Here is a 16,666-nt window from a genome sequence, read left to right as displayed (position 1 = left end):
GAAAAGAATTTAATGGTTGGGGGTCACCACAACATGAGGAACTGTATTAAAGGGTCGCGGCATTAGGAAGGTTGAGAACCACTAGTGTATGGGGATGACGCTCTCGCGGCATTAGGAAGGTTGAGAACCACTAGTGTATGGGGATGACGCTCTAACCAACTGAGTTACCCAGCCAGGGCTCAAAGTACTTTTTAACCATTAAACTTTGTAATCTTGTAGCTAAATAACTTGTCTTAGGAATCTAGAATTCTATTTTAAAGCTGTTTCAGAGAAGGGAGCCCATAGGTTGCTTTTTAAATCTAGTCATAGTATGTTATGTTTCATATTTAATACTCTGAGAAGCAATTAGCAAGGTGTGAACAAGGGAGCAACTTGAAAAGAGAAGATAACATATGGGCAGGGCAGCAGTACTGTCAGATAGGATCAACATCAAATAATTCTGACTTCCCCTTTTTAGCTGAAAGCATCTCCTTTTAAATGAGATATGAATACGTGCAATGCTGATACATCAGGTTCTTTTAAACAGAGCCTTTTCCATCTGCATTTCTAGTTCATTTAAATAATTTATCTAGAGGCAGATTCCAAGTGTGAGGTCTTTTTTATTTTTAATCTTCATCTGAGGATATATATTTTTCTTCATTGATTCTAGAGAGAGAGGGAGGGAGAGAGAGAAACACATTGATGTGAGAAACATCGATTGGTTGCCTCCTGTATGCACTTTGACTGGGGATGGAACCCACAACCTGGGTATGTGCCCTGACTGAGTGAACCTGCAACGCTCTAACCATTGGGCCACAGCGGCCAGGGCCAGGTGTGAGATCTTAATACTTCTTCAGAAGTTTTTTACAGTATCTTGTACTGTTTTCAGTACTGACGATCTCAGCATTTAGTTTTAATTATGTTCTATATCTACTTTTTATGCTCTTATGTATTTCTTTAGATTCCTGTCTGACCAAAGTGACCTGAGAAAGGAGAGAAAATGGCTTCTGAATCTGAAACCCTGAATCCCAGTGCTCGGATAATGACCTTTTATCCGACAATGGAGGAGTTCCGGAACTTCAGTCGATACATTGCCTACATTGAATCCCAAGGAGCTCATCGGGCTGGGCTGGCCAAGGTGAGGGGTGGACTTGCTCAGCAATGGCTTTTGTGACAGAGCAGATGTACGACTTCCTAAATGAATGCTGGAAGAACTGAAAACCAGGCAGGGTGATGAGCTGAGTGTGTGCTGTCCTATTTGCAAATGACTTCCTTTCCTTAACATCTGAAGCATCTCTCTGTTAGGTAGGAGGAGAGCTGCATGGAGTCTTTACAAGGGACGTAAAGAAACAGTGTCTCAGGGCTGCTGCTTTGGTGCTTCCATCCTTTGGTGGAGATGGTGCTTGAGTGTTTTTATCTGCCATTGAGTGCTTGTACTGTTCAGCTTCCCTTGTTCTCATTTCACTCTTAGCCAGCACTCTGATAGTGATTTGGCTTCCCATGTGGACTCTCTGTTAGACTGAGAGAGAATCGGCCCTTCAACCTCCTTGAGAAACAAGTATTACTTACCTTAGGGCATGGCAACGAGACAGATAGTTGGTGGCAGAACTTGACCAGGGTTAACATGACAGTGTGGCTTTTTGTGTTTGGATGAGCATGGTTAAATCAAAGTCACGTTCTAGTAAAATTGGCTGTGACTTTGGTTTGCAGCTGCACACTTCCTGGACGCTGACCAGCTTGCCAGGTTTCTGATCTATCTCTCTGTTTCTTGTGTTCCCTACAGGTTGTTCCTCCTAAGGAGTGGAAGCCTCGAGCATCCTATGATGACATTGATGATCTGGTCATTCCTGCTCCCATCCAGCAGCTGGTGACCGGGCAGTCTGGCCTCTTTACTCAATACAACATACAGAAGAAAGCCATGACTGTTCGAGAGTTCCGCAAGATAGCCAATAGTGATAAGTGAGTGAAAACACGTTTCTTCCTGTACCCGTCACAGTGTCTCGTACCTGACATATCTTCCTAGCTGTCTTCAAGGCTGCTGCTGCCCTACTGAAAACCAGTTTCCTCAGCTCTAGCTTCTGTCTCCCTTTCTGACCTTTTTATGGAAGCATTTCCTCCTCTCAGTACTGTGTCACCGTCTAAACTTGTCCACATCCTTACATCTAGTAATCCCGTTGTTCTTCCATCAAGAGTAGAATCCTTTTCTGACTCTGGGAAGTTGCAGATCTCCAAAGGAGAAAGTTGGAATTGGTTGAAAAGGAGCTTTTGCCAGATGTATTGATATCACCCGCTTATCTAAAAGTGGCTTTAGTAGTTTAATCTCTTCCTTCTGGGTCCTTCTGTCTTTAATCATGCTCAAAATCCTCACTACCCACGAAGCTGCTATCGCCTTTCCGTTCTGACATTAACACAACCTGAATAAACTGCCAAGCTGGTTGCTACTTCCTCGGACCCCGTTCGTCATCATCTGGACGTTCTTGTCTCTGTTAGAAACGTCTTTCTTTGTTTAGGCCTGCTGTTTTCAGCTGTTTTTCTCTGCTGTTCGTAACATCTAGCTCTCATTTGACTGCAGGTGTACAGCGAATGAATTTTGACTTTCCCTCATCAGATCTCACTGCTCCCCCCCCCCCCCTTTATTGATTTTTTAGAGACGAAGGGAGAGGGAGAGAGAGAGAGAAACACCAATGAAAGGGAACATGGACTGGCCACCTCCTGCATGCCCCCCACTGGGGATTGGGCCCACAACCAGGGCATGTGCCCTGACCAGGAATTGAACCGGTGACCTTTTGGTTCATGGGTTGATGCTCAACCACTGAGCCACACTGGCCAGGCTCACTGCTCCTTAATCCTTTTCCTTGGGTCTTCTCCTTTCCCGTGCGACTCCATGACTTTGAGTTTCCACCAAAGGATTCCTTCTTTTTCCCTTGCTTTTTCTCCTGAGCCTTATTGACCTGCATATGTCTTGATTTCAGCCAGTCAGACATGTTGTGCCTTCACTGTGAATGAGCTCAGAGCTAGATTTGTAGCCCTCCAGTCTTTATACTTTTGGGGCATGACTTCCTGCGCCTTATCATCTGTTTCTTTCTCACATCAGATCTCGTTCTTGCTATTTCTACACTTTGCCTTCTTTTCCTTTGGCTTATCACAGTTGTAAATATGGCCTTCCAGTTGTATTGACAGCTTAATGCTTAAAGCATCTATAGTGTCAGCCAACCTACTGCCTAATGAGATAATTTATGCACAAGCATGTTGAAGTGTGACATGCTCTGCAGATGAAAGGCTTTGTCATCCTTGTGTCTGATTTCTATCTGTGCCGTGTGGGGGGTGGCAGCGCCAAGCACACCTGTTTTCTGCTTCACTTGGGCTTCCACCAGAAGCCTCCGCCTCCTGTGCCTGTCTTCTCATCCTGGCAACACATGGGATACCACTTTTCTTTTTAAATTATTAACCACTTTTCTTTCACGATACCACATTTCTTTTTAAGTTAACCAGTCCTGTGTCTTTTCTTATCTGAAATACAACAAGTTCTTACCCTTGATTTCCACCTGCATGGTCAGCAAAACTCAGTAGGTAAAAATCTAAATTTATAAAGCAGATGTGTTGGAGGTGGAAGAGTTATTTAGATTTCAAAGGGAACTTTAGAGTTCTAAACTTGATTACTCATTAGGTTGAGTTACTAAGAAAATCCTAAGAAAGGGAAAATACATTTACAGAAAAAGAACCCACATTCAAGTCTGTGTTGTTCAGGGGTCAGCTATGTCGGGATTTGTGGCTTGGGTCTCAAGTCTGTAAGCCCGTTTTCTCCCTGGGTGACCAGGCCACTACTTCTGATTCTAGTAGGGTGTAGCTTTAGTAGATTCTCTTCAAAGAATTGAGGATTCCGCTCTTCTTAAGGAAGATAAGCTTACATCTTTTTTTTTTTCTATCCTCACCCGAGAACATTTTTCCATTTTTTGTTTAGATAGAGAGAGAGGAAGAGAGAGAGAGAGAGAAACGTTGATGTGAAAGGGCCACATCGAGTGGCTGCCACCCACATGACCAACCAAGGCTGGGGACAAACTGCAACTGAGGTACGTGCCCTTAGCAGAACCGAACCCGGGTCTCTCTGGACCGCAGGCTGATGCTCTAACCGCTGAGCCAAAGCGGCCAGGGCGATAAGCTTACATCTTCATGCACATTACCTCCCTTAGGTCCAGAGCTCATGGAAGGGATACTGAGGGAGTTACTGTCTTGGTTCCTTGAAGGCCAAGGTTATTTCATACTCATTTGAAAGGTCTTGCTGTTTCTGGAATGGAATTGTGTCTTGTATAGTTCCTAAAGCCAAGTTAGTCCCTTGTAGGTGGTTAACACTTCATTTACTTTTGAAAGGTACTGTACCCCACGCTACAATGAGTTTGAAGAGCTCGAACGGAAATACTGGAAAAATCTTACTTTCAATCCCCCAATCTATGGTGCGGATGTGAATGGCACTCTCTATGAAAAGGTGAGATTCTCCGTGCAGCACTATTGTAATTCTGTAATGTAATGCCATTTTTGTTTGCCTAGCACTTAGTAGGCCCCTAAAAACTGCTTGCTGAATGGGTGGATGAGCAAAGGAATGATCCAGCAGCAGTTGAGTGCTGTGCTCACTGCGTTGGGGGTATTTTTGCATGTGACTGAATGTTCTCCCACTCTACATGTGAATTGCAGGGTGCGGGGCTCTGTGCAAGGGCTGTTAGAATAGTCCGTGGGTGGCAGCTGAGGAGTTCTTGAAAGGGTGGGATCACTGTAAATGAATTGTTGGGGGCGAGACAGTGTGGTTTCTGCAGAAAAAAAGATCACTGGCTAATGAAAGGGGGGGTATATATTTGAGAAACTTATTTAGATTTTCAGGACCTACAAACAAGATTTTATAGCAAATGCTCTTTTAACAAATTGCACTGGCTTGAGATGTAAAAGGAAAGAATGTTTGGAACGTGTTATTGGATGGCTAAAAATGTGTGGGGGCCCTAGCTGCTGTGGCTCAGTTGGTTGGAGTGTGGTCCCGTATACCAAAAGGTGGCGCGTTTGATTCCTCGTCGGGCACAAGCCCAAGTTGCGGGTTTGATCCCAGGTTGGGATGCATACAGAAGGCAACTGATGAATGTTTCTCTCACACATTAATGTTTCTCTGTCTCTCTTCTTCTCTCTAAAATCACTGAAGAAAAAAGAAACAAACTTATTTTCTTGGATATTTGAAAGTTTGTTCAAATGAACTCTTATAAAAATTTAAAAGAAAAATGTGTAGGGCATTTCAGGGATTATCACTCAGACTAATTCCAATGTTTTTGTCAACTATTGGAAGGAAGGTGTTTAAAAGTGGATTCCAGCTTTGTTGATGACTGTTTTGGGTGGTGGGGGAGAGAAGCAAAGACACTAATGGCAGGAAGATACTACAAGGACCTGGGATGGGGAGATAGGAGCAGAGTGTAAAGGAGGTGGGCTCCTAGCTGACCATTACAACTCAGGAAAAGGATTTGAGTGACACTGTAGACTTTTTCCTGAAAACACTGCTCAGTGGAAATTGGGGCTAGAAAAGTCACAACTTGGTCTCGTTCATTCTTTTTATATATATATATATATATATATATATATATATTTTTTTTTTTTTTTCATCCTCACCCGAGGACATTTTTCCATTTTTTGTTCAGATAGAGTGGGAGGGAGAGAGAGGAAGAGAGAGAGAAACTTCGATGTGAAAGGGACACATTGAAAGCTGCCACCCATACGACCAACCAGGACTGGGGACAGACTGCATCCGAGGTACGTGCCCTTAGCTGGAACCGAACCCGGGTCTCTCTGGACCACAGGGCGATGCTCTAACTGCTGAGCCAAACTGGCCAGGGCCTGTTTTTTGTTCTTAAAAATTTTTTTTTCTTTATTGATTTTGGAGAGAGAGGAAAGGAGAAGGGGAGAGAGAGAGACAGAAACATCGATGAGAGAGAACATTGATTGGCTACCTCCTGCATGCCCCACACTGGGGATCGGGCCTGGGCATATGCCCAGACTGGGAATCGAACTAGCGACCTCTTGGTGCGTGGGTCCACGCTCAACCCCTGAGCCACACCAGCTGGGCACATTGTTATATTTTGTATTTTTTATGGTTTAAGAGTTTTTTCTTATTTTAACATAAGTTTCTTTAGCTTCGGTGTAAATTCTTCCTCCTGGGGTTTAGAAAACAGGCAGCTGTCCCCTCTTTATTATTCCATGCGCTAGTGTTCACCTTGTGGTATTTGCCCTTCAGGGGTTTAATGGCATCATTTCCAGAGGTGGCCATGAGAAGTGGGTGAGGGAGGCTGTGGTCTTCAGTTCTGATACTATTCCACATCTTCATTAGAGTTGCCAGCTCACCTGTGACCTACTCCATGCTTCTTAGGTTCAGAGCCTCAGTTTATATTCATCACAGCTTGCCCTGGGCTGTCATTTCCTTTGCAGCATGTTGATGAGTGGAATATTGGCCGGCTGAAAACAATCCTGGACTTGGTGGAAAAGGAGAGTGGGATCACCATTGAGGGTGTGAACACCCCATACCTGTACTTTGGCATGTGGAAGACATCCTTTGCCTGGCATACTGAAGACATGGACCTGTACAGCATCAATTACCTGCACTTCGGAGAACCCAAGTCCTGGTAAAGTCAGCCTGCAGTTGACGGGCACTGGCGCGACTCGGGAGGGAGCAGGGCTTCTCCGCTTTCGTGTGGAAACGCCTCCAGATCTTTTTAAAATGCAGACTCTGGCTCAGTAGGCTCGGGGTGGGATTGGCATTTTACATTTTAAACAGACTTTCAAGTGATGAGCTGCTGTTGGTGCTCTGGTGCTCAGACTGCCTTTTGAGTCGCAGGCTCTAGAGGGCAGGGCCCTTCATGCCATCGTATGAAAGGGTAGGTTGGCTGAGTGACAGAGCCACAGAGGCTACTCCAGGCTACCCCACTGCTTTCTGGTTTCTTTTCCCGAGCAGCCCAGAGGCAGACTTCCAAGGCTGGAGTCCCGCCTTCAGATGATAGACAGCTTTCTTTTCCTCGTGGAAACAATATTTGGTGCGCAGCAGTGTGTGCTTAACACAGGAGGGGGTGTCGGGCTACTCAGCATATGCTTCCTGCTCTCCAGGATGTTCTCAGTCTGGCTGGGGAGACACAGATTCGTTCTCTCTTCTCTCCCTGTGCTGACCCGTCACTCAGAGTGGAGGTGCTGCGTTCACCAGCGTGAATAAGACAGATGAGGTGTCTGCCCTCACACAGACAGGAGATACCAGGTGTGAGAAAGCTGATGGGAAACGGTGGGTGCTCTAGGTCCACATGGAAAGGGTTCTTGAGGGCTGGGGTTAGAGAGGGTGTCCCCGGAGTTGGTGACCAGCTGAGACCTAATAAGGAAGCAGGAGCGAGGTGGGATGATGGTGGGTTCAGGAGAGGGGAGGCTGAGGGAAGTGTGTCTTGGTGGTTGGAAAATCCAAAGATCCTAAGTTGAGAGAGAGCGTGATGTCTTCAGTGAACTAGAGGACGTTCCTAGAGGTTTGGGTGCCATGTACAACGATGGGCGTGGATGAGGAGGCCGGAGGGAGCAGCATGGGCCCGAGGGGCATGGACACGATCCATCTTCATTTCCTTTTCCAGCATCTTAAGCCACATCTCTTCCCAGGGCTTTTCCTTTTTTCAGACACATTTCAGTTTCTAATCTTGGGGCAAATATTTTTTGAGACTAGGATTACCACCTAACTACTGTCCCGTGACCTTCCCTGCTTCGTTGGCTAGACTTCTAGAATCTAAGTGTAGCCTTTGTGTCTGCACCACGTTTACGCCTAAGTTCCCTGAGACTGAGTTTCTGATCTCGTGTGGACAACAGGTTTTCTGGTTATTACACATACTCTTTAGGTCATCTGAAGTGGGACCCCCAGAGATTGCTGTGCAAGGTCGCCCAGAGTCCTTTAGGCGACAAACATTTCCCCAGCTCCTTGTCTGTTTTGTTTCATAATAATGCTATTTGGGATGGGAAGGTTTTGTTGTGGGATAATCTCTAGACTCGATTATAAAGGTTAAAATAGACTTATTGTGAGTTTCAGAACACGGAGTTTAGCAGTTTTGCAAAAGTTTTGAATCACCTTACATGGCTTTTTGGTTTTTCTGTTTTATGAAGAGCAGTTTCTGTGGTGTCTAGATGACCTGGGTGGAGGAGTAATTACGGGGTAATTACTACAGTACAACTGGAGACAAAGGGAGGGGGGACATGGGTTCAGCAGCAGATACGGGGCCAGATCTCTAAGTGCCTAATGCGTGTTCGCCTTGTTTTCCATTCTACCTCTATCCTGTCCCAGTTAGGCCATCAGGCTCTGCCAGGAGCCCTTTAATACCACCCTTCTTCCATTTCATTTCATTAATGACTTCAAGGAGAGCAGCACTGAGTGCCTTCCTGAATCCTGGCTCACGGTGGGCCTTCAGCAAACGTCTTGTTAATGAATGAATGTAAAAGAGATAAATTCACTCACACTTCTCTGTGGCTCCCGACTCCTCTGCCCAAACAGTCTAATATTTCATTTCTCCAGATTCCTTTCTCGTTTTCGTGGTTGGGAAGTGGCAAAATCTGATACTGTTTTGAGAGTGGGAATGAGCTCCTTAGCCCCTGTCCTGCCCGCTGTTCAGTGTCTAATTCTTTTATGTGCTTGCAGGTACTCTGTCCCCCCCGAGCATGGGAAGCGGTTGGAGCGCCTCGCCAAAGGTACTTCTCCTCCATGCTGGGTCAGCCCCTCCTGTGAGCTCTGCTCATTGCTCTAACGGGCCCCTCGCTGTGTTCAGGTTCTCACATGTCCTTTCTCAGGCCTGCAGGTTGGAGGGAAGCCAGACTGCCAGGGTGGTTATCCTAATGGAGTAACTAAAATCAGAGCCTTTCCCTGCTCATCCTGGGAAAGGTCTTAGTGATTCCTTCTTGGACTGTCTTTGCCTCAGTTTTATCAAGCATGGATTTATTTGACCAGAGGTAGTATACCAGCCATGTTGGGTTCGAGTCTTCTGCCAGAAACCCAAATATTAAAGGCAAAATTGAATTCTTTTATGCTTTGGTTTTTTTTAAGTGGGCTTTTTTTTTTATCCTCACCCGAGGATATTTTTCCATTTTTTGTACAGATAGAGTGGGAGGGAGAGAGAGGAACAGAGAGAGAGAGAGAAACATCGACGTGAAGAGACACATCGAGTGGCTGCCACCCGCACGACCAACCAGGGCCGGGGACAAACTGCAACCGAAGTACGTGCCCTTAGCGGGAACCGAACCCGGGTCTCTCCGGACCGCAGGCCGACGCTCTAATCGCTGAGCCAAACTGGCCAGGGCTTAAGTAGGCTTTGATAGATTTGTTCCTCTAGGGCCCATTTTAAGAGAGCTTTCTAGTCATCTTTGTAGTAGATGTGCTACGGACAAGCCTGAGGATACAGGTGAATTGAGAAAGGGCTTAAACCGTTTGAAAGCTCTTTATAAGAAAAGAGGCTTTTTGGGTCATCTCAGCTCCCCAAACAGAATTTGATTACCCACGGAACAGCCTACCCAGGAGAACCCATAGGCTCATTGTAGAGTCTTAGAATTGGTCTGAAGCTAGAGGGGTCCGTGGAGATCCCATTGGTGGCTTGTCCTCGTCCAGCTGAGACGCACAGGTGTCCAGCAGTGCTGGGCTCACAGAGCGAGTGTGGAGCAGTGTTAACCTGTGCCTATTGTCAATTAAACAGGCTTTTTCCCAGGAAGTGCCCAAAGCTGTGAGGCTTTTCTCCGCCACAAGATGACCTTGATTTCCCCTTTAATGTTGAAGAAATACGGAATTCCCTTCGACAAGGTGAGCTGATTTTACATATGGTAGTCCTTAGGCTCACGTGGAAACCATGCTCTCTGGTCTGTGTTTCACAGAGCAGCTTTATTCTAGGTCATTGCTTTGTGTCAGGAGTGGGCCAGAGCTAACCTACAGAACACTTTGATACCAGGGCATTAAAAGCGGGGCTACTATACCTTCCCTGTGTTAGCGTGATCCTTTGGAAGAATGGTTATTACAGTCACGGGTCCGTGGTTATTCAGCTAAACCGAAGCAGAGCTGGAGCTCAGAGTTCCAGTTCTGCGGACTTCTGCGGTTCGGTGCAGCTGCTGCAAGTCCGCTCTCATGCAGGTCACTCAGGAAGCTGGGGAGTTTATGATCACCTTCCCGTATGGTTACCATGCCGGCTTTAACCACGGCTTCAACTGTGCGGAGTCTACCAATTTTGCTACCCGGCGGTGGATTGAGTATGGCAAACAGGCGGTGCTGGTGAGTCTGCTCGGCTCCTCTCTGCCCCACTGTTCCTAAAAATGTCTGGTTCTTGTTAGGTACACTGGCTGGCGATTAGAACTTTTCTTTGAACTTTTCAAATTCAGAAACCAAGTGGCTCGGAATGTGTAAAAGTGCCCAACATCTTGTGTTCATTAAAAATGTGTTCAGATTCGGGATGTATCAAGTGAGAGTTCCATGCTTAAGTCCATTGGGCATTTAGACCACACCCACACACATTGCTCTTTCTTGCTTTAGCAACTCTGGGAGTTCTCTGTTGAGATTCTTAGGGGTTTCCTTTTACTAGAGGGAAGCAGCAGGGCTGGACCTTTGATTGGGGTAGACTCTGGTAGGGGCCTGGCTTGGATAGGTACCAGCAGGAAGGTGGGTGTTGGCTGTCTGGGTCTACGTGCAGAGCTTCGTCTCTCAGGGTTCTCCGCACATCCTGCGTGATGCCGGGTGGACTCGCCCAGTGCCATGTGTTCCCCGCCCTTTGCTCCCTGCTTCCCTCTATGTCTGAAGGTTCTGCAAGGACAATATGCCTTCAGCCTGTGAACCCAAACAATTTGGCCTTAAACTGTCTAATACCATTTTCCAGCCGAAGGGAGGAGACGGGGCGTGGGAGTCGGGTGGAAGCAGCTCAGGTGTGCTCACCTGGAGCTCTCCTGGTTACTTGGACAGTGCTCCTGTCGAAAGGATATGGTGAAGATCTCCATGGACGTGTTCGTGAGGAAGTTCCAGCCAGAACGGTACAAGCTTTGGAAAGCTGGGAAGGACAACACAGTTATCGACCATACCCTGCCCACGCCAGAAGCCGCCGAGTTTCTGAAGGAGAGTGAACTGCCCCCAAGGGCCACGAATGAGGAGGAGTGCCCCGAGGAGGACATGGAAGGGGTTGAGGATGGAGAGGAGGGCGACCTGAAGAGAAGGTAACCCAGCAGCCTCGGGCCCAGCCATTGGAGGAAGGGATGTCTGGGCGGTTCCCCATAACCTGCTGAGAGGCTGTTTCTAAGTGGGGTGTTTGAGCCATAGGTGAGGGACTTTTCTTCTTGGTAAAGGCTCCAGAATCCTCAGAGTGAGGGCATTTAGGCCTCCTTGTGGCTGTTACCCAGGAATGCTAGCACCTGGTCGGCCTGCGGTCTGTTGGAGCAAGGGTCACACACGTGCCAGGGCCTGGCTCCCTATGTGCTAGAAAAATCATGCTTTCTCATCATTGTGAGCTCGTTTTAATTTTTTATTTTAATTTTATTCTTGTTAATCTCATGCAATTTTTTCCATTGATTTTTAGAGAAAGTGGAAGGGAGGGAGGGAGAGAAACATTAATGTGAGAGAGACCCATCGATTGGTTGCTCCTGCACACGCCCTGATGGGGGCCAGGAATCGAACCCGCGGCCCTTCATTGCGCAGGCTGACGCTCTAACCGTTGAGTCACACTGGCTAGGACTTGAGAGATGTTTTAGAAAGGGGAGTGTGGTGTTGACCTCAGCAGCACACCTAACATTGGGACAATACGGAGAAGAGCGTGGCCCCTGCACAAGCATGACACGTGAATTCGTGAAGTGTCCACATTGAAAAAGGAGCGTGGTAGCGGGAATGAGACTCACAAGGGCAAGGGAATGGTGGTGATGTTGGCTGCCCCATCGGAGCCTGAGCCAGAGGGTCTGTCCCCTAAGAATCGTATGTCCTGGGCCATGTGGGCAAGAACGGGACATGCATGGAGTATGCCCTTGACGCCAGGGGCTCGCGGGTTCTCCGCATACCTTTCCTTAAGCCTCGCGTCACGTCTGTGAGGTGGGTGGTGGCCCTCTTTTCCATTTGATGGAACGGGCTCAGAGCTGAAGTCCGTTGTCTCAAGTCCCACAAACAAGAGGTGGCCCCACAACATGGGGCAGGCTGGGTGGGCTCTGGCCGCTCGTTTTCGGGTTGTGTGTGGATGTGATTATGTATGCGGGTGCCCATGTGGGCTCTTAGAAAGCTTGCCCTCCTCCTTGCAGCCTAGCCAAGCACCGCATAGGGACAAAGAGGCACCGAGTCTGTCTCGAAATACCGCAGGAGGTCAGTCAGAGCGAGCTCTTCCCCAAGGAGGAGCTCAGCTCCGGACAGTACGACATGACGGAGTGCCCGGCCGCTCTCGCTCCGGTGAGGCCCACCCACAGCTCCGTGCGTCAGGTCGAGGACGGGCTTGCCTTCCCAGGTCAGTAGGTTACGGTCTTTCCCCATCCCTAACTGCTCTGTTCTGTCAGATGCCAGGCTTAGCGCAGGATCACAGATAAGAAAAAGGGCAGACAGGTCTGCAGGTAAGGCGCACCTGGGTCAGGAGCACACAGGGTGCAAGAGGAATGGGGGCAAAGGCCCCTCCCTTTGCCTGCTGAGGGTCAGGGCAACACTGAAGGTTTGGTGAAGTGGCAGTGAACCAGCTCTTACAAGATCTGTAGGGATTTTCCAGGCAGACAGTGGGGAACATAGAAGGACAATCCCCGAGGGGTAGGAGGGGCAAAGGCATGGAGACGGGGAAGGATGAGCTGTTTCGGGAACTAGTTGTGACTTCCTGTCATTTGAATTTGGGGGCGGAAGGGTAAGACGTGTGTCACCAGAAGATGAGGCTGGAGAAATAGAAGTGAGAGGATGCAGGGCCTGCCTGCCATCCCGGGCTGCTCGCTCCGAGGCCAGAGGAGCCGTTTGTTTTTGGAAGGGGGTAGTGTGGTCACAGTTCTAGAGTGGCCCCTCAGATGGCTGTGGAGGGTGGGTTTATTGGGGAGGGGCTTGTATCGGCCCCCAGTCAGGCTTGAAGAGTCTTTCCACTGACAGTACCTTGTCTCCTTCTGCTGAGAGCCAGACTGTGGACTTGGGCCTGGGGCCGGGCTGCCTGCTGTGGACTGTCTAGCCCCAGGGTGCTAGGTCTCTCTGAGCTCAGGCCTTCACTCCCTGCAGGAGACTTCGCCTAGCCCCAGGGTGCTAGGTCTCTCTGAGCTCAGGCCTTCACTCCCTGCAGGAGACTTCACCGAGTGTCTGCTGAGTGCCGGGCTCTGCTCCATCTCTACACTGAACCCTGGTAGTATCTTCCAATTAGAGAGGAAGAAACTGGAGGCCCGGGGAGGATAGGCAGTTAGCCCCTCATCCCACTGTGACCCTGTAGGTGATAGAGCCAGAATTCAAAGCCAGGCCTCACTCTCTGCCATGCTCTTTGTGCTTTGCCGCTCTGCCTTTTCAAAGTTCAGGTGTGCGGGAGGAAGTTGCCTCTGTCCAACGTGTATGTGTATTTCAGATTATTCTGACTCCACTGAAGTCAAATTTGAAGAGCTTAAAAACGTCAAACTAGAAGAGGAGGAGGAGGAGGAAGAGGAGGAGGAGGAACAAGAAGCGGCTGCCTTGGATCTTTCTGTGAACCCTGCCTCTGTAGGGGGACACCTTGTCTTCTCAGGTTCCAAAAAGAAATCATCTTCTAGCCTGGGCTCCAGTTCCTCACAGGATTCTGTGTCTTCCGATTCAGAAACCAGTGAGCCCCTGTCCTGCCAAGCCCAAGGGCAAACGGGAGTGCTCACTGTGCACAGCTATGCCAAAGGGGACGGCAGGATCCCGGGGGGAGAGCCATGCATGAGGAAGAAAGGGAGCGCCACCAGAAGTATCAGCGAGCGGGCACTGGCGGAGGTACGAGCTGCCTGGAAGGGATCCTGTGGCGGTGGGGGTACTGGGATGTCCAAGATGGCAGGCGCGACCCTTAGGGTGCACCTCCAGTCTGTGTTGTGTCAAGCAGAAAGCAGGTAGCATTGGCTCACTTCTAGAAAGGAGTTCTTTTATCTTTGTGACTTCCAAAGATTGTGTTGCAGCCTCGGGGACAGTGGCCTGTCAGTTGGGTGCACCCTCTGACCCTCCTTGCCTTAGAAGCACAGGGGTTAGGATGGCAGTGGTCTTGGGGATGAGATGGCTTTTCTTACTCTAAAATTCAAGGGTATTTTTTTCCTTACAAATTATTATTATTTTTTAATCCTCATCTGAGGACACCTTTGCATTCATCCTTAGGCAGAGCGGGAGGGAGAGAGGGAGGAAGAGAGAGAGAGAGAAACATTGATGTGAGAGAGACACATCGAGTGGTTGCCACCCACACTACCCCCACTGGGGCTGGAGACAAACTGCAACCGAGGTACGTGCCTTTAGCGGGAACCAAACCCTGGGGCCTCTCTGGTCCGCAGGCCGACACTCTTAACTGCTAAGCCAAACCGGCCAGGGTTGTTTCTTTAAATTTATTTTTTATCTTTATTGTTGAAAGTATTACAGGTAGTCCTTTTTCCCCCCATTGACCCCCCTCCTCCCACTCCCATCCCCTCCTGCCTTCCCCACGCTATTATCTGTTTTTCCTTGTGAACTATGTCTGCCTGTAGATTTTCCATGAGAATTCTCCCTCCACTTCCCCCCACCTTGACCCCCATATGATTCTTCATCTCCCAGAGTTACCTCTTTGATAAGAGTATAATTTTGAAAACTAGGCTAAATCACCAAAGCCGTAAATGTGACGTGTTCAGGCTTCCTCCTAGAACATTCTTGGTGGGTCTGGGTGGGGTACAGCAGAGCTGTGTGGGGTGCAGCTGGACTCGCACCTGCCCCAGTGGCCTGCTCTTTTTCCCCAGCCTCACCGCTTGTGTGGGTCAGGGTGCAGCCTTGGGTGGGGGTGGGTGGACAGAATTCAGTGCAGAAGGTCCCCTTTATTCCCCATCCCCTTACCTTAGCTTTGAAAATGTATCTTCTAAAAGTTGTAATTTAGAAACATTGCTCAAGTATATTCAACTTGAATGCCATCACGAGCCCCGCATATATTCATTGTCCGTGTACTAACGTGGTGTATTGGCTTTATCTCCTCTTTGGCTGAAGTGCTGACAGTTCATGATTAAAATCCCTTTACTTTTCCCACTAGTGCTTTTTTGTGGCTGGTTTGTCCCTTTGTCGTTAATGTCCGTGTTATTTTCTTTTTGCCTTCTCTGAATCTCGGGGTTCGATGTCTGTAGACTTGGTGTTTCCTGCTCCCTCTCCCTCCTCCTCGTGGTGGGTGCAGGCTCACGAGCTGATGCCCGTCTCGTCTCCTCGTGGCCCTGCTGGCTGCTCTGTCGGTGTGGCAGCTCCCACGAGAGAGGGCTTTTGGCTTGGAGACCGGAATCCCTGGCACTCCCCGTAGCTGCCCCCAAGCCGGCCTTCCTTCACAAAGTGCTGCCCTCTCGTCCGTCACACAGCAGGTCACACTGTTCCTCTCCTGCAGTGTCGTCTTGACTTTCTTGCCTCTAGTCGCAATTACAACCACAAAAGCAGCTAACAGTAGCAGGGGCTTACTGTATACTGAGTATTTCATACACATGCTTAGACTCTATATTACTGCTTCGTTACCCAGAGTCAAGCTTTTTGTGGGGTGTTTTGGGCGGAGTCAATAATATTCATCTTTTTTAAAAAAAATTATTGATTTTAGAGAGAAAGAGAAACATCTATTTTTTCCACTCACCTATGCACTCGTTGGTTGACCGGGGATTGAACCCGCAACCTTGGCGTATCAGGACAGTGCTCTAACCACCTGAGCTACCTGGCCAGGGATACACCTCTCTTTTTTCTCCCAAACCAGTTAAGTAGTGGGTGTAGGACGGCATATGAAGTTCAGAGTGTCCCTTTGTTACCAGTTAAAATGGTTGAGGACAGTGGATTTTAACCTGTGGCCAAATGGCCCTGCTGCTCATTTACCCTCAGTGAGACAGTCACCTACCTCGTCACAGCCGGTCCTGGAGGACGCAGGCCCCTGTCGTGGCACCATGGTCCCCCTCATCTTCCCTGTGCTGGGGACATAGACCGGGATGCTCTCCTGCCAAAGCAGAGCCCAGCTCAGGGAAGCTCGCTGGCATCCCAGGGCTGGAGAAAAGCCAGGACTCCCTCCAGGGGAAGTACGCGGGGAAGGAGGCTGCTCTGTGGTTCAGCTGCTGCTCGAAACCCGTTGAGCACCTTCCGGCCTCCTCTGTTTCCATTGGGCTTCTTCACTGCGTGTGTCGGTAACACCCTTCTCCACTCCAACCAACCGTCTCTCCCCCTTGATGTGCTGGCGGCTTTGAACGGCTTCAGCTCCTGAAATACCTTGCTGCCTGCCTCTTCGTGTTACTCTGTCATCGTTTGTGGCCTGCTCTGGGCTAGGACTGTGCCTCAAGGAGCTCGCCGTCTCGACGAGTAGACGGATGTGAGCCAATGATTCCGGTCCTTAGAGATCCATGTGTGGCACAAGCAGAAGAGTTAGCGCTCAGCCTGGGGTTGGGTGAGGCGTTCCGGAGACTGCGGGGAAGGAAGCATTTTAGCTAGGCCTGAGGTTGGCAGGAGGGAGCCAGGTGGGAGAATGAAATTGGAGAGGGGATCTGGGAGAGTTTCTACATGGTGATG

At 48.8% G+C, this 16,666-nt stretch overlaps 1 protein-coding gene and 1 pseudogene across 5 annotated transcripts in view; both read left to right on the top strand.

Annotated features, from left to right (window-relative positions):
* The window catches only part of KDM4A (lysine demethylase 4A), a 39,570-nt gene that overhangs the window by 2,071 nt on the left and 20,833 nt on the right, over positions 1 to 16,666 (top strand). For 2 of the 5 annotated variants that reach the window (XM_036255313.1, XM_036255314.1), the window contains exons 2-11: positions 941 to 1,117; positions 1,763 to 1,938; positions 4,348 to 4,462; positions 6,433 to 6,626; positions 8,657 to 8,706; positions 9,702 to 9,805; positions 10,130 to 10,267; positions 10,949 to 11,196; positions 12,262 to 12,461; positions 13,533 to 13,915. In XM_036255313.1, the coding sequence (XP_036111206.1) occupies positions 980 to 1,117; positions 1,763 to 1,938; positions 4,348 to 4,462; positions 6,433 to 6,626; positions 8,657 to 8,706; positions 9,702 to 9,805; positions 10,130 to 10,267; positions 10,949 to 11,196; positions 12,262 to 12,461; positions 13,533 to 13,915 (1,746 nt within the window). In that variant the 5' untranslated portion in view covers positions 941 to 979. Of the gene's footprint in view, positions 1 to 940; positions 1,118 to 1,762; positions 1,939 to 4,347; positions 4,463 to 6,432; positions 6,627 to 7,104; positions 7,336 to 8,656; positions 8,707 to 9,701; positions 9,806 to 10,129; positions 10,268 to 10,948; positions 11,197 to 12,261; positions 12,462 to 13,532; positions 13,916 to 16,666 lie in introns of those variants that run through there. The other 3 variants (XM_036255315.1, XM_036255316.1, XM_036255317.1) reach the window with 2 other exon arrangements.
* On the top strand, positions 11,741 to 11,841 carry LOC118627361 (annotated as a pseudogene).

The sequence above is a fragment of the Molossus molossus genome, unplaced genomic scaffold (genome assembly GCF_014108415.1).
Source record: "Molossus molossus isolate mMolMol1 unplaced genomic scaffold, mMolMol1.p scaffold_m16_p_12, whole genome shotgun sequence".
Taxonomy (NCBI): Eukaryota; Metazoa; Chordata; class Mammalia; order Chiroptera; family Molossidae; genus Molossus; species Molossus molossus.
The sequence above is the reverse complement of the archived record's forward strand: the minus strand, read 5'-3'. Positions and strand labels throughout refer to the sequence as shown.